The following is a 23,577-nucleotide window of genomic DNA, read 5'->3' on the forward strand; positions in this document are numbered from 1 at the left end:
AAATGATTAGCCCAGGGTTACATAGTAAAGGCTGGTCCTCACACCTCCAACTCTTGACTCCAAATCCAATACTCTTTCAACTGCATCACAAGAACCCCTTCTAATTCCTCACAGCCCACAGGTAAGAGACAGAAAATAAACCTAATGGATAACCAACGGCCCCATTCTGAACCCTCTGAATGTGACATAACTCCACAGCCAGTTGTTTGAAGAGATCATGCCTCCTACTGGCCACAGAACCATATTAGGACCAGATAATTCATCCAGTCTAAATCCCTCAGCTTTCAGAGGAAATTCAGGCTCAGAAAAAAGTGACTTTCCCATGGTCACACAACAGGTCAGTGACCACAACGTCCTTCTCACACTCAGCCCAAATCCTGGACTTACTGATAGTGAATATCACTGCCGATGCCAATTTAGCATAAACAGCCTCAGTCCTTGGGGGATGAAAAGCCTTGCAGCACTGCTCAACTTACACATTATTGGGCTCTGTGGGCCACAGTCTCATTGGGAGGATGGAGGAGACTATTCTTTGGTGCTCTGGGTGTACACATAACCCCCTGGGAGAATCCTGATGTAACACAGCCTTAAGGAATCTTTTAACCCCTTTTAAACCACCGGCACCCCAAGAGTTACGTTCTCTGTTTTCAAGTTCCTGAATAACCTCGCCTTAACTAGTAAAAACTGTGCACACGGGGGCAGTTTGTACAATAACAAATGGGCAGATTGCCTATGCAATGCTCCGTATGACAAGCTTAAATAACACAGTTACGTCATGACTTACAGACAGGAATGTAGACAATGACAGAAAGAGACAAGAAAACTTCACATATTAATAATTACCCTTTTTTACCATACTTCGAGTTTAAAGCAAAAGTTTCTTTTACCATGTACACACACATATATAACTCTCTAGCCAGAAGGATTCCAATTTAGTATGGCCTAAGTACAAACGGTGTTTATCCTGCATAGTCAAGTGGCTTCCTAGGACATGTCAAGGAGTCATCCCACCTCCTCTAGACCTTATCTTCTTCCTGTGTAATGAGGGACACAAGGCTAGTCTTTGCCAACAAACGGAAGAGGCAAAACACACAATTCAATTCAATCCAACAAACACTGAAAAGCGCAAAAGACAAACGACACAGTACCTGCCCTCAAGGGGTATGCAGGGTGGGGGTCAAGGGCAGATACAAAGTGAACACAGACAAAGAAATCCAAGACAAAATGAGGATGGAGAAAGTCAAAATAACTGGGAGAAGTCAAGGAAGAGTTGGAAAAGAGGTGGTAGCTCAGTTATGCTCTGAAAGAAACCAAGGATTCCCAAAGGCCATAAGGAGGCTGAGGTGCACAGAAGAACCTTCTATGCACAAAGGTGAGCTAGAAGCAAGCACAAAGGCAGGACAGATGGACTGTGAGGTTGGGGGCAAGGAGGTGCAGGAACAGAAGGGCGTAAGCTCAGTTCGGCTGAAGACTTCATAAAATGATTGGGAAGGGCTTCAAATGCCGGGTGACAGAGTTTGTAGCTACCCCTGGACCCCAAGAGGGAAGAGAAGACTGGTGAGCAGGGGGACATGGTCAGATCCTTTAGGAATACCAAGGCCATGATGAAGGACTGCATGCATGGTCAATCAAGGACAGCCATGGAGTGGAGTCAGGAAAGTCACTCTGCCTATCAATGTTCCATTCAGCTCTCTAAGACTAGCTTGCCAATGGTGTGGGAATTGAAGAAATTTTCAAGCAAGAGTTTCTCACACTGAAGAAATCACACACTAAGAAAAAAAGCAGCAGTGGAGACAGGAGAGACCAAATGCAAAGAGGGCAAAGAGGAGGCTTTGTCCACAATTCAGGTGAGAGGTCCGACAAGCCTAAAACACGAGGGCAGTGGCCCCTGTGTGTGGAGAAAAGACAGATAAGAAGAATGTTGTAAAGACAAAATCATTAAAACTTGGCAACTAACTGGATACCAGAATAAGAGGGGAAAATTGAGCATTTTACCTTAATTCAAACATTTATTAAGCATTTACTGTGTGCAGGGCACTGTGCTGGGCCCTAGAGACAGGAAGACAAAAGAAAACAGCACATGTTTTAAAGGTACTGACATCCTATCGCTTCCAGGCTGGGTGACTAGAAGGATGGTGGCTTTCAGCAGAGATAGAGAAATCTAGTGGGAGGAGAGGTTTAGAAAGGAAGAGAACGAGTTCTGGCTTGCACATGTAGAGATGTCAATGGTACTTCCATAGGAAGACATCCTCCAAGAAGGTGACAATCAAGGAAGGGGGCTCTGAAGTTGGCTTCTGTGAAGTTCAAGCCATACAGATATATCAGACTTAGAAATGAAAAAGGCCAACTCCTTCATTGTTAAGATGAGGAAACTGAGGCCAAGGGAAGTTACATCATTTGCCTGAGGCAAATCACAAGCTAGGAATCACAGTGGCCAGCTGGAATCTGACCTCAGGCCTTTGCCTCCAAAGGTCAGTGTTCTTTCCACTGCCTCTGCGGAATTTTTCTTCCTTCCCAACCCTGCAAGTGTTCTTCATGACTGTCTTTTTTTGCAAACACTCCTCATGTGCACTGCAGATCAAGATGAGCAGGCATCCCATGAAATGATGTTTCTTGCTGCCCTCGGATGCATTATAAACCCAGATCCACTTATTCTTTGCTCCGTCTCTTCAAAAAGACCTGGACACCATCTATGTCTTCTAGGTTTTTTTATGGTGGGAATGCCAACACTGGCATGACTCAGTTCCTCCACTAGTATGCCTACTTGTCAATTACTGGACCAGGGTCTCACATTCAGAGTATCGACTTTTAACCATGTTTATTTACATACAGTCTAAAAACTGTGTTAAGTCTTAGTTACTGTCATTGAAGGAACAGGAGGGGGCCCTACAGGACTGAGGGCCACTATGAGTTGCCAAGGTAAAAGAATTCATCACCTAGCTGACAGTATGCTCTCGTACTTAGCTAAGGGTAGTACTAGAAAAGCAAAGGGCTCTTTCATTAAAAGGGTACTTGACTGTTCTTGCCACCAGAAAATAAGAAATACAGGTAAAGGGGTATACAAAGTTATTTGACCCTACTGGACAAAAGAGAAGATGGAGACAAGGGCAGAGAGGGATGATAGAAGAGAGGGCAGATTGGTGATAGGGGCAATTAGAATGCTCGGTGTTTTGGGGTGGGGGGAGGGGACAAAAGGGGAGAAAATTTGGAACCCAAAATTTTGTGAAAATGAATGTTAAAAGTTAAATAAATAAATAAACAAATTTTTTTTAAAAAGTGTACTTGAAGCTCTCTCCAGACACCACCTTCAAGAGCGCAGGATCATTTCCACATCAGGCAACCCCCTCAGTGTACACAAGACATAGTTTCAAATCCTGAAGTATTACTGAATAGCTATTCAGAGCTGGGGAACCTGCAGCCTTGAGACCATCTATGGTCTTTTAGGTCCTTGGTTACAGTCTTTTGATTGAATCTAAGTTTTACAGAATAAATCCTTTTATTAAGTAGTTTTGTTCTGTGAAGTTTGGATTCAGTCAAAGGGCCGCCCTTGAGGACCTAGAGGGCCAGCTGTGGCCTTGAGACCACAGGTTCCTCACCCCTGAAATAGCTTATGTGACCCGTTAAGTCACTTCTCCTCTCTAGAGATAAATCCCAAAGATTTAGTGAAATGTGATTTGTGATGGCAACACCAAACTCCATGGGGCAGCAGGGAGGAATGAAACTGCTCGACTTCAGGCCAGTGGTACTTGCTAGCAAGAATTCCTTCTACTTTCATGACCTGGAGAGAGTAGGCCCAGGCACAGTGATGGGCCCCCTATCTCAGTAACACTAAGTGGCAGCATCAGCAGTGGCCAGGTCCCTATACAACCTGTACATGACATGGCTCCCTCTCCTGGAATTGATACAAAGTCACATGCCAAAGTTTTTCACACTAAGAAGGAACTTCTGAAAGACTGGTCCACAGTATACAATCTCTCCAGGAGACTTCATCTTTTTCAGCTGGAAAATAAGGTGCCAGAACTGGGACTCTGCAACAACACGATTAGGAGCAAAGATCACCAACCAATAAAGAGGCAACACTGGACTCTTGGGAAGGAGCTGGCAGCCCCCAACTACCCGACACTGAGAGTTCTCTAAGCCTTCACAGTGCTGAAGCTTCACTCCCTGACAACCCTAAAACACAGAAAATAACTTTTAGAAAAAAGCAATGCCTAAAACGTTAACAGGTTTTTTTTGGCAGGATGCTAGTCGACAAATCAGCACACTAGTAGGTTTTTGCCTATGCTAACCATCCTATATCTAACAAAGCTGAGGAAGAAAGAGGGCAACTGAAAGCCAATATCCTTGTTAGAAACTGAGAGCAGCAAAAGTGACTGTGGTATTATTTCAAAGGTAGATGATTAATCCAGTTTTTCTGTGACCCTTTGAATCTAGCAATGGGCTGATTGGCTTGCCATTCAGATGGGGCACCAAGTTCATTGAGTTTATACCAAGAAATACCAAGTCAGTGCCAATCTGGATTTATCAGCATTACATACATAAAAGTCCACTGATAACTTACAATTCATACCTGATCTTTAGCAAGATATTATCTAAGATCAAAACCTCCCACCCTGGAATTGTGTGATCAAGGACTAGGTTTTGCTCTCCTCTATCACTATTGCACAATACAGGTCCCAAGAGCTTTTCAAGAAGAGCTGGAAACTCTGGCTTTGCAGCCTAGAACACCATGGAAGACGGAAGAAACGTATTCTACCCAGCTTCTCACATGCTGCTCTGGGAAATGGTCTGCAAGACTGACCAATAGAAGCTAATGAAAACTACATGGCTTAATAAGAACTAAATTGCAAGCTAAGGAATAAGTTACATAAGTGACAGATTCTTCAGGAAAACAGCCAGGGAGCAAAGACTGTCTTTCTCCACTTATGACCCTAAAAGAATAGGGAGTCAAAGGAAGGGCATTCATCCTTTCATTAAGTCATAAAACTTTGCAGCTTCAAAATCCAAATATAAAACTGGTAAGAAAAATACATACTTTTTTGGGCTCCTCAGAAAAAACTAGATTATAATGACCCTCACTGAACAGAAGGAATCAAGTCTTAGAAAGAGAAATGGTAGAACGGAGTTGATCTGGCAATCTAATCTCTTCCTCCTCATCACAAGCTACCGATCACAGTCAATAGGAAAACATTTATTGTCAATGATGATCAGGGCACCTTTATGAAGTGCCTGCTGTGTGCTGAGATCTATGATAATTGAGTAAGGTTCTCTTCACCGAGGCAATCGCTGTGGCAATAGAGAAACTCACTTCTATGTTCACAAAACAATATGAAAAGTACCCAAGATAAAATCGCCCTATATAACTAGCTCTCCACCTCTCACCCCAACCAATCCCAATGGGGGAAAAAAACTTGAAACAAAAGAAAATAAAAGTACATCTGCAGCTAAATAACTATCTTCCTGGCAAGAATGAACAAAAAAGAATCAGAAAAATAGATTTTCCCAAAGGACCTTCCCTCCTCTCTCTGTACCTTGCCCTGCCTTTCATTTCCCCATTGGCTAATTGGTAGTACTAGGCCAGTGGTTCTCAAATGCTCCCCCATCTTCTCTCTAGATATCACTTTCCCTTAACCCAGAAATGCTGCCATTGTCATGACAGCCCCATTGTCACAAATAGATCTATGCTTCATATCCTGCCTACGTTGCCAAGGGACTGAAGAGGAAAGAATACTAAAAGAATACTGAAAAGACTAACAGAGGGATAAAAAGGAAGAATCTTACCATATAAACCCAGACATCCAGACACTCCTCAGGAAAGAAGCTTCAAACAGTATTAGGCTTTATAATATCAAAGCTCACTTAACATATTTGTTGCTTGAATGAAAAGGTGCAAAGCTAAAAATCACTGTGCAATACCTGATAAAGTTGCCCAGTGCTCCTATTTATTAACTGGCCAAGAAAATCAATCAGGATGAAGTAAAGTTTGTAACAAATGGTTATCTGAGATCTGGGCTAAAACAATTATCTGAATACCTACATTTCACAGGCCTTTCCTACATAAAGGGAAAAAATACAATAGAAAGAACCCCGAGAGGTCTCTCATGGGGAAGAAACGATCCATGCTCCTCTTTTCCCCAGTCTCTCAGCACCTAGAAATGACTAGGCATTTCTCAAACTGAAGATGAATTAGCTTTTTTAAACACTGAAATCCTTTGCAAAATTTCCCTCAAAAGTCTTACTGTTTCTGGGGATGGCAGGAATTGAAAACATCCTGAAAAGCATTGCCAGAGAAGGCTGTAAAGGTCACATTTCCAGTGAATTTTTATGAAAAGCCATAGCTTACATCCAGTCCTATCCAGAGGAAAAGGGACTTCCATTGGGCACTCTGACTTCCTCGCAGTCCTAGGCCTTTTGCCGACCTTCATAGTTACAAAGCTTTCCTTCCAATTCCAAAGTTATATCCTCTACAAAGTAACTCCATGCAAAATCTACTCATCTACAACTCAGTCTTAAATGAAAAAAACAGACCCCGTCTCTAAGGAGATGCAAGGTTTCCTCTTGGGATAAAAATTACCACAACTACTCATAGCAAGAGCCATTCTAACGCAACCTTCAGAGTAGGAGTTAATTCTCTTCTTGGCATCATAAAGGAGTTCCACTCTGTCAAAACAAGTCCATGTTTTCCATGGAAAAGAGGAAAGACAGGTTTGATGGAGGAGGAAAAATAAGGGCAAAGAACAGAATAGTTCTGGATCGACTTTGCCTATAATCCTGCAGATAAAACTCCACCCAGATCAGGTACAAAGGTCTCACTGGAGTCATGTCTCCTAAAATCTGGCTAACCCAAAGCCTTTTAGAGATAAAAGCTTCTCATCTAAAGATTGCAAAATGAGCTGGAGATGTAAGAAGCTCTGAGAAATGCCAGACGCTCGAAGACTGCCTGCCCTGTTCAAAATAAAGGTCAGGAACAGGCCAAGAGCTTCAGGGCCAATTATCTACCTAAGTATTCCATAAAAAGTTATTGATTAAAGAAGCTATTTCTAAAAAATGATCTATAAGCTTGCCTCGTTAGTGATGTTTACTGTTATTTTCATGAGTGAGCAAACAAATGCTCCTATGTATGCTCAGAATTAGAAAGTCATGACCAGGTCTTGGTAGAACCAGATAAGCAGCCTTCAAATATCAGGAAATAGAGGGAAATTCATGGAATCAGTCTAATTCAATGACCAGGACCTCATGCAGAGAGTTAACTGGAACAAGAAGGCCTGCATCGCTCCCCCTCTGTCTCCCTTAGAACAGAGAAGGGGTCTTGTGCCATGCAAAAACAAGAGGATCGCAGTCTCACAGTGAAAGGAGCCTCTCACACAAAGGTCATGGAGGCTAAGTCACACTTGAACAAGAACACCCTCCCCAACAATTCAGAGACTTGGTTAAATGGAACTGCAATGCTTAGCAGAAACCAAAGAAGCTCAAGGAAGCTTGACTCTGACAACTCTGGAGCAGACAATCGAGCACATGTAATATCTACTCGGAGTGGATGGGTGGGTTCAAAACACTGGTTCATCAGTCACAAACTTATGAGTTAGGCTAGTGGGACTCTGCCAGTGTGTGTTTTCTCATAGCAAGGATGTCCACTGATTTCACAGAATCTCAGAAAGTGAAGGGGCTTCCGAGGTCCTCCAGCTAAACTTAGACTTAAGTGAATTCCCCTCTAAACTTCAGAGGTAGCTTTGGGATAGCTCAAATCATTGGCAAAACTATCCTTATATTGAGCCTAAATCTGCCTCTCTGCAACTTATATCACTGCTCCTATAATCTACCTGACAAAAATGAGAATGAAGGAGAGAAAAAAAGGAATAGGGAGATACAAAGGGAAGGTGACATCACAGCTAAAAAAAACTTTAAAAATCTGAGGACAGGTCCTGAAGATATATCCTGACCCTCGTTCTAAGCAATGATTGGTAAGGTGGTGTCTGCCAAGCACTGAGAACCGATGCTGTCATTCTTCCCAGAACATAACTCAGATGATAACACGTGCCTAAGCTTTCTGTAACTGTAGTGATTCTAGCAGAGTTCCAAGTATGGTACCCTTTAACCTGCTTCAAAAGCAGGAGTGAGTACTAAACCAAGTCCAGAATGTTTACAGCCTATAAATAAGAGTCACAGATCAAAAAAAAAAAAAAAAACAGACTAACACCAGAATCACCTTTACTAGGAAAGCCCCAGGGGCCTCTGTGTCATCTGGAGGGATGAGGTCTAAAAGTCCCCTAGATGCCCTTCTTCCCTGCCCCCAGCATGTCCAGACAGGGCACAAGCCCAAGAAAGTGGCGCCAAGTTATCTTACAAATTGAAAGTGAGTATTTCCTTTTGCCTAAATCTTCTCACAGATCTAGTGCTACCAAAACAATTAATGACTGTCTCAAAAAGCCTATTCCTTTTAAGTTACTTTGCCAAAATTACTTCCAACAAGAGGAAAGAAAACAAATAAGTTCAAATAAATGGTTTTCTTTTTTTTTTTAAATTCTCCAAAGAACCATCTCCTCCCAGCACTGAGCATACCTGTAGCAGTCTGGACACTCAGATTCCCAGGGCCCTTCAAAGGGTGATTTTTGTCCTAAGATCAGCAACCAGAAAATCAGATTTAAACTCTGAACTCACTAGGGTACATTCTAAGAGCAGAGTCATTATTCTGTCCCTGAGCTCTATCAGTTGTTACTATCTCTAAGATAAACTTAGAAGAGTAAAAGTATCTTGACCAAAAGCTGATGTGCTCAAGAGTTTCCCAGGGACCAAAGTCTCTTTGTGAGCCATGAGAGGGAGGGGATCTAACCTAAAGTAAACAACCATTCTGATGTGCTCTGAGATCATGTCCTCCATACTTCAAGGATCCTGATGGCAAAGCATTTGATGGCCTTTCCTAGGAGTGGGCCAATCTTCATGAGCAAAACCATTCAGCCAAAACCAGTCATCATGAGGCATCCAGCCTCTCCATACCTGTGAGGCAGACCCTCAGATGGTGGCACCCGGTAGTCCTTGCACTCCACTGGCACAGTCTGAAGAACCCAGGGTAGCCTCCATATCATGGCATAGCATTGGGACTTTCATGAAGAACACTAACACACAAATCAAAGTCTTCTCAAAGTCTTCACTGATAGCCAGGTTTTAGAAAGCCAGTCAGATATGAAGACATATCACTCTTTCCAAGCTACTGCCACACATCAGAAGCAAATCTTTCTGAGATCTCACTTCAGAATGAAAGTTGATCTTTAAGAATTTTAATCAAATTATTCTTATGTTTTTCCATAATTGCAAAAGGAAAAACTCATAAAGGCTGTGTTGGACACAGTCCTAGTGAAGCTCTCCTTCCCAAAAGGAAAAAAAAGTCTTAATTAGTGGGATTTGAAAGGAAGAGATAAAGGAAAATGAGACCAAAAAGAAGACACAATGCTGTACTGTTCTTTACACAAGACTGTATAGATAAGTTATCTACCCTTATGCCAAACTAAAGTAAAGATGGATGGACAGAAACCTCAACCACAATAGGACATAATGTCTAATCTAACAACTAAGTTATGCGGTAATGGGACAGGGCCATTTGTGTAGTAACTTCTCATCATTGGAAATATTCAAAGAGTGGCTACAGGCAACCCACTCCAGGATGTTCAGGAGGAGATTTCTGCATGGGTAAGAGGCTGAAGGTAAATCTGAGACCCTTTCCAATGTTGTGATATTATAGTCCTAGAGAATAACACTAGGTTCCCCTTTCCACACCTAAACAAGAACTCTCAGCAGGTTGTGGGCCCACCCTTCCATTTTAATGCAGCCTACCCTAGTAGATAGAGTATTGGACTTAGAGTGAGAGAGATCTAAGTTCAAATACAGTTTAGGATCCTAGTCAAGTCATTTCACCTCTGTGAGTCTTAGTTTCTTCATGTATAAAACAAGGTTGGAGTAGATAGCCTCTGCATAGGTTCCCAAGTCGGTGATACCACCCTCTGAGGTGAGCTAGAATGATCCAGGGGAGTAGTAGCAGCCTCAGATGTAATTGAGGGGCATTGAATAAAAATAAGGGGGCAGTGGAAGCATAAGAAAATTCTGAAAAACGGTTTGTACATGTTTCATCTATTGTGTAATAGAGTTAAAAACACAGTGATTACATTATTTCTCAAATAAAGTGCAAGTTATAACCCATCAATGATCAAGTCTGCCAACAGGTCTTTATAAGTAAGTGTTGGCAGACGAGTATGTCATTCATGCGCTGTCCGGTAGTCCTGCATACATCACCAGGAACATGTGAATATAATGACTTGTTTACAATATGATATTGCCATATTGCATCATCAAAATTTCAATGCAGGAAAAAAACCCGCAAATTTACTACAAATTATTAAACTTAAGAAGTATCACTTTTAAATATTTAATATTTTTTAAATGACATAAATTTTTAAAAAATGTCAAAAGGGTTAGAGAAAGTAGACGTCCAGGGAGATGCTGAGTAATAAGCTTAGAAACCTTTGCTCTAAAGTCTCTCCCAACATTAAATCTATGATCTCAGGATCTCTTTATCAAAAAGAACTATTTCCCTTTCTTCCAACCATATCTCTCTCCTTCAGTATCATCCTTAGGCTTTCCAAACTAACTAGGCTGCAGCCCAGTCACTTCTCTGGAAATAAATGATGAATACTCTGATGACAATATAAGCTCCCAGGGGCCACAGATGTATCCCCAGGCCCAGCACAATACCTTAGACATAGAAAGAGGGTTAATAAATATTTGCTAAGCTAATTCCAGCAAATTACCCTCTCCTGTACCCTTCTCTTCTCTCCCAATTAATTTGCCATAATATTTTATTTTATTCCACTCTACCCTGAAGTTTCATATATATTGCTATTTATATGCTTATCCAATTTCTATGTTTACATACTTTGGCATTTGGACTTACATACATGAAAATCAACTCCTTGGGGCACATGCTTAATTTTAGCTTGACTTACCCACTTTCAATTAGAATATTCTGAGGGAGTACAACCTATATATAACATGAGACTAGACAAAACACAATTAGGAAGGCAAATGTTACAAAAACTTCAAGTGTATTACAAAGCCAAAAATATTTTGTTTGGGGAATATACTACTGCTGTATTTATTATTTATATATAATTTTATTTTGGGAATACACTGCTGCTTCTACCCATTGTCAAACCTTCTAGGAAAATGACTGTACTTATTTTCTTCTCGATGCTCTCCTTAGATTGAGACAATACTAACAAGTACAGTTACCCACCTAGAACGTACATTTAAATACAGACTAGTAAGAGTCTCTACCTTCCGAGGACCCTTTCCATCATCTTAAATAAGGCTCATCCAAATAATTATATAACTGATTTTTTTCGGTGTATACATATTCAGTTCAATTAACAATTATTAAGTATCAACTATGTGCCACACACAGTGTTAAGCGCAGGGGATACAAAAAAGAAAAGCAAGTCTCTTCCCTCAAGGAGCTTACAATGTAATGGGGAATGACCCCTCCTCCCCCCCGGAAAAGGCAGATGGAAGCAGGGATTGAGGGTGAAGGGGTATGATGTTCTATGGAGCTAAAACCAAGCTGAGTAGCTAATGGGAAGTGAGAGTTCCCTGGAAAGTTCTGAAAGTTCAGAGCTCTCTGTAAAAAAGGCTTTGCAAGTTTACTGCTCTACCCTCTAGTCCTCCAGGCAGGACAGACAACTGAGGGCATTGACAAGGTGCTGAGCATCAAAAACTGAGTATTCACAGAGAGAAACTAGGGCTTCAGGGGCCATAGGGTTCAACCTGTGTCTGCATACAGACTCCTGCTACAACATACCCAACAAGTGGTTCCACCAGCTTTTACTGAAGACACAAGGCAATCCATTGTACTTTATGCAGAACCTAAATCCACATCTCTACCTACCCGTCACCCACCATTCCTAGGCCTGCTACTTGCCATCATGGCTTACCTACCCTATAGAGGAGCTGGGAAAGAGGGAATTTCTTAAGAAAAAAAGTCAACAAAACTCAGGCTTTAGAAGAGTTTGAGTCCAGAAATCAAGATCAAAAAACCTGTCCAGTGATGTTCCTAGGCCACGAAAAGCATCCAGTATCTCCAGAAAGGATTCTTCTGAAGCAAGCCCAAAAAAGCACTATCTCCTGAGTAACAAAGCCCTGTCAAAAAGGTCTAATCTATGGGTGATATAATTCTAAATAACAACTGTCTTTTGTCTGATGAGTTCAGTCTACACTCACAAGAGGTCAGTGTGGTTCAAGCCCCGGACCTGGAGTCTGAAGATCTCAGGTAAAATTTTAGCATTCATAGTGACTCCTTGTGCAATTTGAGGCAAATAACTTAGGTTATTTCCTAAGCAAAATATTATCAGAGTTGAAGAATTGCTACTCATATTCTCTATAACACTTAGTCCTGTCTATTAATTTTGACTCTTCACTTCCAGCCTTACATTTGCATTATAATGGCAGAAACTGTTGTTAATAGAGGTTCCAGCAGAAAATGATCAGAAATCTGGTCACCTAAGTTTTTACATCAACTTATCTGACTAACTATAAAAATCTCAATTCTAGAAACAACTAAAGTTTTCTCATTTACAGCCCACAATTGTTCTGTATAGAGCAGAGGGCCCCAACCAGCCAATCACAAAGGTCAAGGCCTGATCTGTGGGATTCAATTGTAGAAGCTCTTTCTCTGAAATCTGAGATCATTTCCAGTAACAAAAGACCTGAGCCACAGCTGGAAGTTCCCTACAGTCCTCTAGTCTCCTCCCTATCTCCAAATCAAACCACCACCATCCATCACTCCGGCCTCCTAATCCAAGACTTCAGAGAAATAACCTCCCCAAGGAAATGTTGGGAATCTGCATTTCTCAAACTCTCTGATCTCAGGCCCTCTTTACACTCTTATTTGGTGAGGCTTACACTTTGCAGATCTTAAAGCGCTCTCTAAATGCCATTGTTATTATTATCATTAGATAACTATGGTCCTGAGGGCCCCAGGCTGGTGATGACTTCATTCCCAGAGCCTCCAGCTGCTGAGATTAGAGTTTATAAGTATGTTTATAGAGCACTACAGGGGTGTACAGCTAAAGGTTTAACAACTGGGCTCTCTGGGGGAAAAGGGATGCATACACACAGTTTTTAGTTTGATTTCCATTATTAGCATCATCATCTTCCTAAATCCAGACAATTAGTAAAAGGACAAACAAAGCCCTGATTTGTAGCTTTCAATCAGGTTAGAACTTGCTCCAGCACAATCCTAGTTATATCAATATTTCTGTACTAGAAATTTAAGCTAACAAATTTTTAACCCATTACATATTAACAAAATTTTTTGATGAAAAATACCTACGTTTCTCTAAACAAAAAAATTTTTAGTGACAACAGTGGCATCATCTTGCATATTTTTTGCAAATCTGTTTAAGTTGGATTCTCATATCCACTTTTGAATTCAATCTGAAGTCAGGAAGACCTGAACTCAAAATCTGGTCTCAGACATTTACTACATGTGGGACCCTGAGAAAGTCGCTTCACTTCTATCTGCCTCAGTTTCCTCATCTGCAAAATGAGATAACAATAGCACCTCCCTCACAGGATTGTTGCTAAGATAAAATAAGATAACATTTATGAAGCACTATATTTGTTGTTCAGTCTTTTCAGTTAAGTCCCCATTTGAAGTTTTCTTAGCAAAGATGCTGGAGTGGTTTGCCTTTTCCTTCTCCAGCTCATTTTACAGATGAGGAAGCTGACATATACAGGAGTTACACAGGAGCTAAGTGACTTATCCACAGTCACACAGCTAGTAACTGTCTGACGCTGGATTTGAACTCAATGCCAGGCCTGGCACTCTATCCACTGAACCACCTAGCAGCACTATCTATATAAGTGCTAGCTATTACTATATGGTGTTTTAGTTAAGAAAATCTGGCCTCACAAAAATACAGCTGGAAAATGGAGGGGTATTTAAATAGCAAATAACCTCTTAGCATTATTTTCAAACAGTTTTGACCTCAAGGACCCCACTTGGAGAACATAGCTTTGGGGCAGCCTTTCCTCTCCAGTCCCAATGTGTTGATCCTGATTCAGCCAATGACTCACCTGATTGCTGGTTGGGAAGAGAGAAATCCCCACAAATGAATATTTTAATGAAGCCCCTTCCTCTTGAAAAGCTAAAAGTGCTTGCCAACCACCAATGTGCTGCACACTCCTGGTCCTCAGCGCTAGCACATGAGGGAATAAAGAGGATTGGTTGCCAGCCTGCAGTGAGGATGCTAGAAAACCCACCACCTGCCCTCCTCTGAATGAAAGTCAGGTCTACCAAGCAACATTCATTAAGGACCTCTAGATTCCAAGGGCTGGTTCCATCTCTGTCATTTTTGTCTTTATCACTCCCACCACCAGCACCCCTCTAGTGATCATTCGCACCATCAAGAGTCCTCACCGTGTCTAGTCCTGTGCTCAGGGCACTGGGAACTATGACAAAGCCTAAGACATGCTTCTGGCCCTATGGTCTACTGAGAGAGATAAGATATAAGTGTATGTGGAGAAAACAGCTACAATAATATAGTTGTATGTTATAAATGACACAAATAAGACCTATAGGCTATTGCAATATCTTATTTTTTAAAGACATTTCTTTTCCATTAACAAGCATTTTATTTTCTCTCCCTTCCATTTCCCCTCACCAGTGGGGGGAGGAGGGGAAGGTAAACAAAACCCTTATAACAATCACATATATTCAAGCAAAACAATTTCCATATATACATAACTCATGCTACTGCAACTTTCTGAACTCCTTACCTCACCTAGAATCTCCCCCAACTCCAATCACCCTCCAGAGAGGGCCCTCCTGCCTCTTCCTGATGGACTGTACTGATCAGAGGCAGTAAAGCCTAGCTTCAAGCCTGCCTCTGACCCTTATTAGGTGTCACTTAACAAAACCATGATGATGTCTACACAGCACTCACCAGACTGCCACAGACCAAGAGGAGGGAGGGAGAGGGAGCTCAGAGGTCATCAGCTCAACTTGAAGCGCTATGCTTGTGGAGAAACAGAAAGGACCTGTTTCACCCAGGTCATGCAGATGGTGTCAGAGCCAGGGTGGCCAGACTCCAGGGCCAGTAACTCTTTCTGCTTGGATCTTACAATCCTACTCAAAAACCTTTATGTGACTCTTTGTCACATTTCATAGAAAGTAGAATCCCATTAGCCCAGCATTCAAGGATCTTCACAACTGGGCTCCAAACCACTTTTCTAGACTACTGTTATGCTGCAGTCAAACTAGACCTTTGCTACATGCCGCCCCTAAACCCATCCCATCCTTTCCCATCCCTGGGCCTGGCCCTCAGCACAGATGTTCCACAACCAGTCAATCTCTACGCCTCAAAATCTTCTCCATCCTTTAAGGGGCCCCAGGCTCCCTCCTGAGAAGAGTTCACAGTAATTTATCTGCACTTCTCACACACTTAAGAGTCTAAGTTAATTAAGAACAAAGGCCATGTTTTCAAGGCCCAGAACAATTTTCACCTCCATGAAGCCTCCCCTGATTTGCCTACAGCACTTACTCTAACCAGTTTTCCCACAAACTTGTAGCTTACATTTATTTGGCCATACACTCTCACACTCCCATACACACACACACCCCATGTAATCAAACTCTTTAAAGTCAACCAAGTACAGGGTTCTGACAATCGCACCATCTGAAAACATGATGCACTTGGCACTGGCAACAGACTCTCTACTACTGCACCTTACACAAGAATTCAAGAAAAGAGCAGCTGATTGTTTCTACACAAGAATTCAAGAAAAGAACAGCTGATTGTTTCCAAAGATTGCCTCATGCAGTAATCGTGCTATCTTTTAGATAGACCTATGTGAATCCACACCAGGACAAACATTTCCACTCCCAAAACAAAGACAACATTAGGCAGTGCTGAAGAAATAGAAAGCAATCACCTACCATTTCCAAACTAACTCTGGCTGACAATCCCTCTAAAGAATCAGCATTCTGAAAGTAACGAATATTGATTAGATTATGAGACAGAACCTAAGAATCCATGAAGTAATAAGTCCATTCATGTGTATGGCACTCAGCTATATCTTACATACAGGAACTCAATGAGAGAAGTGGAGTGAAGGCATGAAAATCAAGTGGGGACAGTGTTAAATAAGATTTTTTTTCTAGGAGTTTAGTCACAGAAGCAGAAAAAAGAAGTTTCTACAGTTTAGACTATTTTTTAAAAATGATAAAACAAAGACATCCCCAGGGCTACAGCAAATACATACATATGTATCTATATATTTTTGTGTATTCATGTGTGTAGTATAGCTACATGTACATATTGATACATGTGGGTGCCTATATACATGTGTGTGTTTACATGTATATGTGTACATACATATACACACAAGTGTATTTCAGTAAGGGTTCTGACTACTGAAAAGATCTACCCAAAACTTCACTACAATCATTATTGGTGCCTAAAGTCTTAAACAGGGTCTGTGAAGAAGCCATGAATCACAGCATTACTAAAATCACCCACATTCCCCAACTGCAAGCAAGATCTGTTTACCATTTTGCCTTCATCTACTTGTTTTGCTACTCCGGGAAGTCATCATTCACAGAAGGAAAATTTTAGGACCAGATCCTGTCCATTTCCCAATGATGACAATCAAATGAAGCCAGTAAAGTAAAAAAGAAATCCGGAAAGAAAAATACAAGTTAGAATAAACAGGCAGTAAGAAGAAAACTATTCCACAAAACCAAACCCTGCAAGGTGGCTAAAAGTTCCCTACAACCAAGCCAGGAACAAAGAGAAAGGAAAGTAACAAATCTGAAGCCAAAACGTTCTCCTTCTCTGGTTCTCTCTTCCCATGACCCTCCATTCTCTAGATATAACTTAAGTCCTAAGGAAAGGAGATCTAAATGCTCTCCTATCCCTGAAAAAGACACAAGAGGTGGCAACTACACACCCAAGGGTCCTGATTCATGCTGCAAATTTGTTGTTTCTGCAAATTTCCATTTCAGTCACGAAAAAAACTGCATCTAGAAAAGACTCACCATCTTTAGGAGGTCCCAGTCAAACATCTTTCTCTTCTTGCTCTTCCGTCAGTGCCTTCTTGCTGTTAAAAAAAAAAAAAAGGAACCAAGCGGTTTAATTGCTCCGCTGATGATGAACACTAACAGTCTCAGCCCCGAGCAGTCAAAAAAGATTTCGCTTCCTCCTTTGAAAGCTCAGGTTTCACTCCTAGGGGACTAGGCGTCGGCCCCGCCCTCAGAATCTGATTAAGCGAATCAGGAGCGGGCTCCCTCAGGCTCCACCCAAAAGATCCCTCCCAAACTGGACACCCCAGTCTGTAGCAGCCCCTGGTCAATTTCAAGGAATCAGTTTCCTCCAGTTACAACTCAATTTCACGCGGCGGGGACGTGGGCGGTGTCACCCTCAATTCCACTTTCTTCCATCAACTTTTACTACGCCTCCAACCACACCTGGATTTGATCCATCTCCGAACACTCCCACACCTGGTAGATCAGGATCCCTGCTGAGACTCGGATCAGGGTTCCTCTGCACCCCACCCAGTGCCCTCAGAGGAACCTCACCCATTTGAGACCCACCCAGGGGTACACCCTCCCCGACCTTCGAGGATGAAATCGGTCCCTCAGAGACGCCCCCAGGTCGTCCTAGGAGGGACACCCTCCAGAACCTTGAGCGCACTCAGAACCAGGTACATCCAATCCCCTTCAGAGTCCACTACCCCATAACCACTCAGAGGAACACCATCCCACCTTTGGTGGGATCTCCAACCAAGGATCCTTAAGCCCTCAGGGGGGACTTCCCATTCCTCCTGGAGGAACTCCCAAACCTGAAGAATCCCCGACCTCTCAGATGGATCCCCAAACCGGAGGGACCCCTGACCCCTCAGAGAAACCCCCAAATCCTAAAAGCTGGGACCTCCCGAAGGGACCTCCAAACCAGAGAACCCCGACCCCTCAGAAGGACTCCCCCAACCATGGAGAGCTGGGACCTTCGATCTGCCGGAGGGAACCCCCAAACCAGAGAGAACACTGACCCCTCAGAGTGACTCCCCCAACCCTTGAAAGCTGGGACTTCTGACCTGCCAGAGGGATCCTCAAGCCAGAAAGAACCCTAACCCCTCAGAGCGACTCCTCCAACCCTTGAGGGCTGGGACCTCTGACCTCCCGGAAGGACCCCCAAACTAGGGAGAACCCCGACCCCGCAGAGCGACTTTCCCAACCCTTAAGCCGGGACCTCCGACCTCTGGGAGGGACCCGTACCGGCGAACTCGCCTCAGCCCGCTCTCCTCACCCCACAGCGAGGTCCTTGTCGCCTCCTTCAGAGGCCCGACCCGGTCCCGGACCCGGAGTCGGACCGCCGCCCCCGCCGCCGCAGAAGCTGCTGAGATTGGAAGAGAGGCTGCTCCGCCCCCTCCCTCTTCCCTCTAGCCCCTCCCCCTCCCGCCGCCGCCACTCGCGCCGCTCCCTGCCCGGAAGTGGCTCCATGGACCCGCGGAGCACTGGCTTATCTCTCAGGCGCAAAGCTGCCAGCGCAGCGCATGCTCGGGAGGCGACGCTGATGGCGGCTCTGGGAGACCGGAGACAGAGAGCCCCCACCCGCCCCGAGAACCGAGAAAGCGCTAAGTCCCCCATCTGGTGGCCAAGCGCAGGAATTGCACCCTCCCCTTACTGGGATAAGCTCCAGGGGAGAACGAGAGAAAGGTTCAAGGTAAACTCTCCATCAACAAGCATTTAGTAAACGCCAGTTATGTGCCAGGCTCTCCGCTGAGGATCCTAGAGCTAAGAGCTAGCCTGCAAGCACCCTCGAGGACCACTCAGTCCAGCCCCCTCGTTTACAGGTGAATCCTCACAGATGGGATTGGAGCCCCGGCTCCCTGACTTCGGGGCCAGGGCCCTTTCCATGGTACCAGACTGCAGAGAGGAGGAAGGAGATACATAGTAACTGTGTATGAGCGACTGAGCGAAAGCCCCTCCATTCGTCACACTGTATCCTTGACATCGCTGCAGGTGCCCTTAGGGGGCTGTGGGACCAAAGATGAAGAACGGTAGGGTCCCTTCCTCAGAAGGGTGTATGACCCCAGCAGGGGACATGACCAAGGACCGTAGTACAAATTAGAATACATGTAAGTGCATGGGGGAGAGCACAGGACCTCAGCCGGGTTTGCTTGTCCCTTCATGCTCCACTTCTCTCTTAAAAAAACACACCTTCAGGTCTTTTGCTGAAATAATTACAAGCTCTGCCAGGTAGTGAGAGAAAGGAGCTGGTTATTAAATTTTCAATGCGAGTATTTATACCTTGGAAATGGGGCAGTGGGGTGGGATGGGATTTGTTGTTGTTTTGACAGTGTCTGGAAAATAGTAAATACTTGATAAATGCTCCTTGACTGACTGGCCTCTGAGATATCTTCCAGCTCTAAATCTGTGATTAATGGATACTGCTATAACTTGTTATAAACAGACTAAAATTTGAGTCTCTTGACATCCATCCCAGACTCCATCACTTTGCTTGAGTAAAAAGGAAAACTTTCTAATTGTTCAAAAGGAGAAATGTAACATTAGAAGACATCACGGTTGTGCCTATATATTGTACACTTCTAAGGAAATATTTTTGTTAAAGAAAATACATTTCTTAAAAATTATTAGTACTCCATCCTTCCAGTCACCTGGGTTCGAAATCTCAGAATCATCCTAAGGTCTTGCTTCTCACCTCTATCCCATCAGTTGCCAAGTCTTGTAGTCTCCATCTCCACATCTCTCTTATCTATCCCTTCCTATGACCTCCCCTTGTGGCTTATTTCATCATTGCTTCTTACGCTAATAATAGCTATATCCTCCTAATTGGCCTCACTTTTTCCCCGACCTCTCCTCTCTCTAATCCAGCCTCCCCACAGCTGCCAAATCAAAAACACAGGTCTTTCAAGACACCTCCAGAATCTTCAGTGGCTGCCTCCTTCCTCAAGGATAATATTCGAGCTCCTGTGTGTGGCTTCACAGTCTGGTCCCTGGTGGGTTACATCCTCCTTAGTGAATTCTACATTCTGATCAAACTGGCCTGGTTGCTGTTAACTTCAATCCAGCATTCCTCCTCCCACCTCATGCTTCTGTCTAGGCTGTCCTTTGAGCCTGGAATGAGCTCCCTCCTACTCTGAGATCTCATTTCAGATCTTATCTAAATAAGTTTATTATTCCAGGTGTCCTACATTCCCATCTTGATATCATCTATGTCTCAGTCCTTGGGGCTGACGGTGCTATAACAAATCACTAAGTTTCACTGGGCCTTGCTTCACCCAGAGGTAGTCCCACACCTCTGTCTCCGCCATAGAGCATCCTTCTCAACTCCGACAGTGAGGAGGAGGTAAAGAACTACCGTGCTGGTACTCTGGCTCACTGCAGTTCCCTGTGTCTTGTTCCTGAGTCCCAGGAGTAGCCAAGTACCACCAGCATCCTGGATTATAAACCCCAAGAAGACCAGGTGAACCTCCCTCTAGAATTCTGCAATCCCTTTTTATCAAAAACAGTGTCATTCCTTTTCTCATTTCTTTTTTATCATTCCTTCATTCCTTGTCCATTTGGTATAGTGCCTTTAGCCCTAAGCACTGGGGCTTGAAAGTTGGAAGATTCATCTTTGTGAGTTCAAATCTGGTCTCAGATACTAGCTATGTGACCCTGGGCAAGTCATTTCCCCTGTTTGCCTCAGTTTCCTCATCTGTAAAATGAACTAGAGAAGGAAATTGCAAACCACTCCAGTATCTTTACCAAGAAAACCCCAAATGGGGTCATGGAGAGTCAAACATAGGCCTCTGAGAATCCGTAGTAGCCTTCAAAGCTCAGCTCAAACTGTACATCTCATCTAACACCTTTCCTGATCACCAACCCCATATTCTAAAGCAGCATCCATGACCTGGGACAGGTAAAAAAATTTCTTTAATTTTATTAACATTTGGTTTCCTTCATAATCTTAGGTGTTTTGTTTTAGGCTTTCAAACAGCATAATTCTGAGAAGGGGTCCATGGATTTCACCAGAATGACAAAGGAATCCAGGACAAAAACCAGGTGAAGAGCTCTCCCAAAGCACCTCGTATGTTTTGTGGCTGTACTAACATATACATACTAAACATGGCATGTGTCTTCCCTCCCCCTGTAGATTGTAAATTCCTTTTCATTTCTTTTCTCTCCTTTTCATTTTTCATCTCTCCTTGTTTCATTCCTGTTTTTGCATCCCCAACATATACTAGTCACCTAATAAATGCCTGTAAATTGACCAGCTGATATCAAGAGAAGGGAATAAAGGATAGAAAAGTGGCCTGGAAGAACAGAAAGTGATCTATCTCCTGCCTGATCCAAAAGGCCCTACCATCTTTGCAAATCCTGGGACAGGATCAATACTAAAAAGACAGTTTTCCAATAGAAAGAGGGTTGAATTTGAAGTCTGGACCTAGGTTAAAATCTTGGCTCAACAACTTACAACCTGTGTGATTTTAAATCACTCTGGGCCTCAGTTTCCTCATCTGTAAAATGACAAGCTTGTATTAGATGTTCCCCAAGTTCCTTTCCAATTTTAAATCTTTGATCCCAATGACAATTACAGAAGGTAAAGACACTTTAAAGCTCTCTGGCCCCTTCCATAGGGCAGGGCCTAGCTCTCTAACAGTAAGGGAAGAGACCCATGCCAGTGAGCTTTGGAACAGAAGTTACAAAACTTTATCTCAGCTTCCATTTTGTTGCTGTTCCCCATAAATGGAATTCCATCACCCATCTCCATGCCTTTGAACAATTCAATCCTCTCTATGTCTGGGGTATTCTTCCTCCTTACCCCTACCTCTTGAGATCTCTACCTCCTACATCTTACCTAGTCCACCCCAGTCATTATCATTTCTCCCCGAAACTACTTTGTATTTACTTAGCTGTATACATTATGTTTCTCCCCAGTAGAATTACTCCTTGAGGACCAGAAATGTTTTGTTTTTGACTTGGTATCCCCAGCACCCAGTGTGTACCAAATATGTGCTCATTAAAATAAAGGCAACAAACTGGCCAACAGGTATAGCAATATATTCTGTCCCAGTTCCTCCTCTGAAGACTTCTTGTCTTTGTTACCCAGGACAAGTCACTTCACCTCTCAATGCCCGGAAACTCTAAGACTTGACATGGCAGAGCAAGTACCCATCTGCTTTGGGGTGGGGAGTTTCCCTAGTAAGAAGATCCTTGCTGAAATCACTCTTCCAGTCTTTTTGTTTTTAATTTCTTAGTTTGCCAAGTTTGGTAAGAAACAATGATTTCTTCTAAAAGTTACCACAGGGAAGATCAACAGGCAAAATGTAAAAGCCAAGAGGTCTAGTTGAAACGGACTCCATTTCATTCAATCAGTTCTCCCCAGGTAGAAATCCTGAGTTAAAGGAGAAGTAATTTCCCTGTGACTATATACTAAGTAGAAGGCCCATCTTTATACCTTTTCCTCCTGCCCCCATTCAGGAACTGTCCTCTCTCATCCTCCCTCACGAACGATCACAGAGTGGTCTGAGAAGCATCAGTGGACCTCCAAAGTAATCACCAGGCTTGTACAAGCTACATAAAAGTCTGGTGGTTTCAATTCAACAAACATTTCTTAAGCCTGTCACTATGGGCCAGGTATTGTAGACAGAAAGGCCAGAAAATGAAATAGTCACTGCCCTTAAGTAATTTACATTTTCTGTTGTCTTGGCTTGGCTTTTCTTTTTGAAAATTCTAGTGTAGATTTTTTTTAAGAGCTGGAAGGGTTCATAGGGAGGCAGCCTAGCCCCATCAATTTGTAGAGAAGGAGATCAAAGCCCAGAAAGAGGAGAGGACTTTGTTCAAGGTCACTCTGCTAGCTAGCAGCAAAGCTGAGACTGGAACACAGGTTTTCTGATGTGAGAAAGGTGCAAGGCACTTTCCAGTGGCCCACCATATCAATGCTTTACAGGTGAGCCTCTCAGATGAGGCAGCCAGCCTTAGGTGACTGTTTCTTTCCATTCAAATTTGAATGCTTTTTTGCTATCTCAGTGATAAGGGAGGGCAAAGGGGGAATATATCCTTTCCCTGGAATCTTTCACCACAATGAGCTACCAATTCAGGCTAAAAAAAGGCTAGCTTTACCTTGGTTACATTCTTAAAGACAAACAACCCAATGAAAAACCCAGTACAGGCTCTACAGAACATACAGAAAAGAAGGAAAGCTTCCCACCCTCCTCCCAACCAATATGCGCTCAGAGAGACAGAGACAGAGAGAGAGAGACAGAGAGACAGAGAGAGAGACAGACAGACAGACAGACAGAGAGAGAGAGACAGAGACAGAGACAGAGAGAGAGAGATTTGGAGTGGGCTCTCTGTGCTAACTCACCTGGAGGATGACTAGTACCAGCGCAGGTTGAAGCACGGGGAGATGCTGGTCCTGCCAAGGCTCTCCCACTTGTGTCTCACTTCTGGTACCCGTTGCCACGTAGGATGTATCCCTAGAGTGACCACTGCACAGAGACAAATTGGTGAGAAGGTTCCTGTTC

At 43.2% G+C, this 23,577-nt stretch overlaps 1 protein-coding gene across 5 annotated transcripts in view; it reads right to left on the reverse strand.

The window, feature by feature from the left end:
• Nucleotides 1–23,543, reverse strand: part of SGPL1 (sphingosine-1-phosphate lyase 1) — an 80,056-nt gene extending 56,513 nt beyond the window's left edge. Inside the window, exons 1-2 of one of the 5 annotated variants that reach the window (XM_072628284.1) lie at nt 23,418–23,543; nt 17,084–17,145 (exon numbers count right to left, since the gene is read on the reverse strand). In XM_072628284.1, coding sequence (XP_072484385.1) covers nt 17,084–17,110 — 27 coding nt within the window. In that variant the 5' untranslated portion in view covers nt 17,111–17,145; nt 23,418–23,543. Of the gene's footprint in view, nt 1–17,083; nt 17,146–18,300; nt 18,475–23,417 lie in introns of those variants that run through there. The other 4 variants (XM_072628282.1, XM_072628283.1, XM_072628281.1 and 1 more) reach the window with 4 other exon arrangements.
• Nucleotides 23,544–23,577: the final 34 nt, after the last annotated feature.

Source organism: Notamacropus eugenii, chromosome 1 (genome assembly GCF_028372415.1).
Source record: "Notamacropus eugenii isolate mMacEug1 chromosome 1, mMacEug1.pri_v2, whole genome shotgun sequence".
NCBI lineage: Eukaryota > Metazoa > Chordata > Mammalia > Diprotodontia > Macropodidae > Notamacropus > Notamacropus eugenii.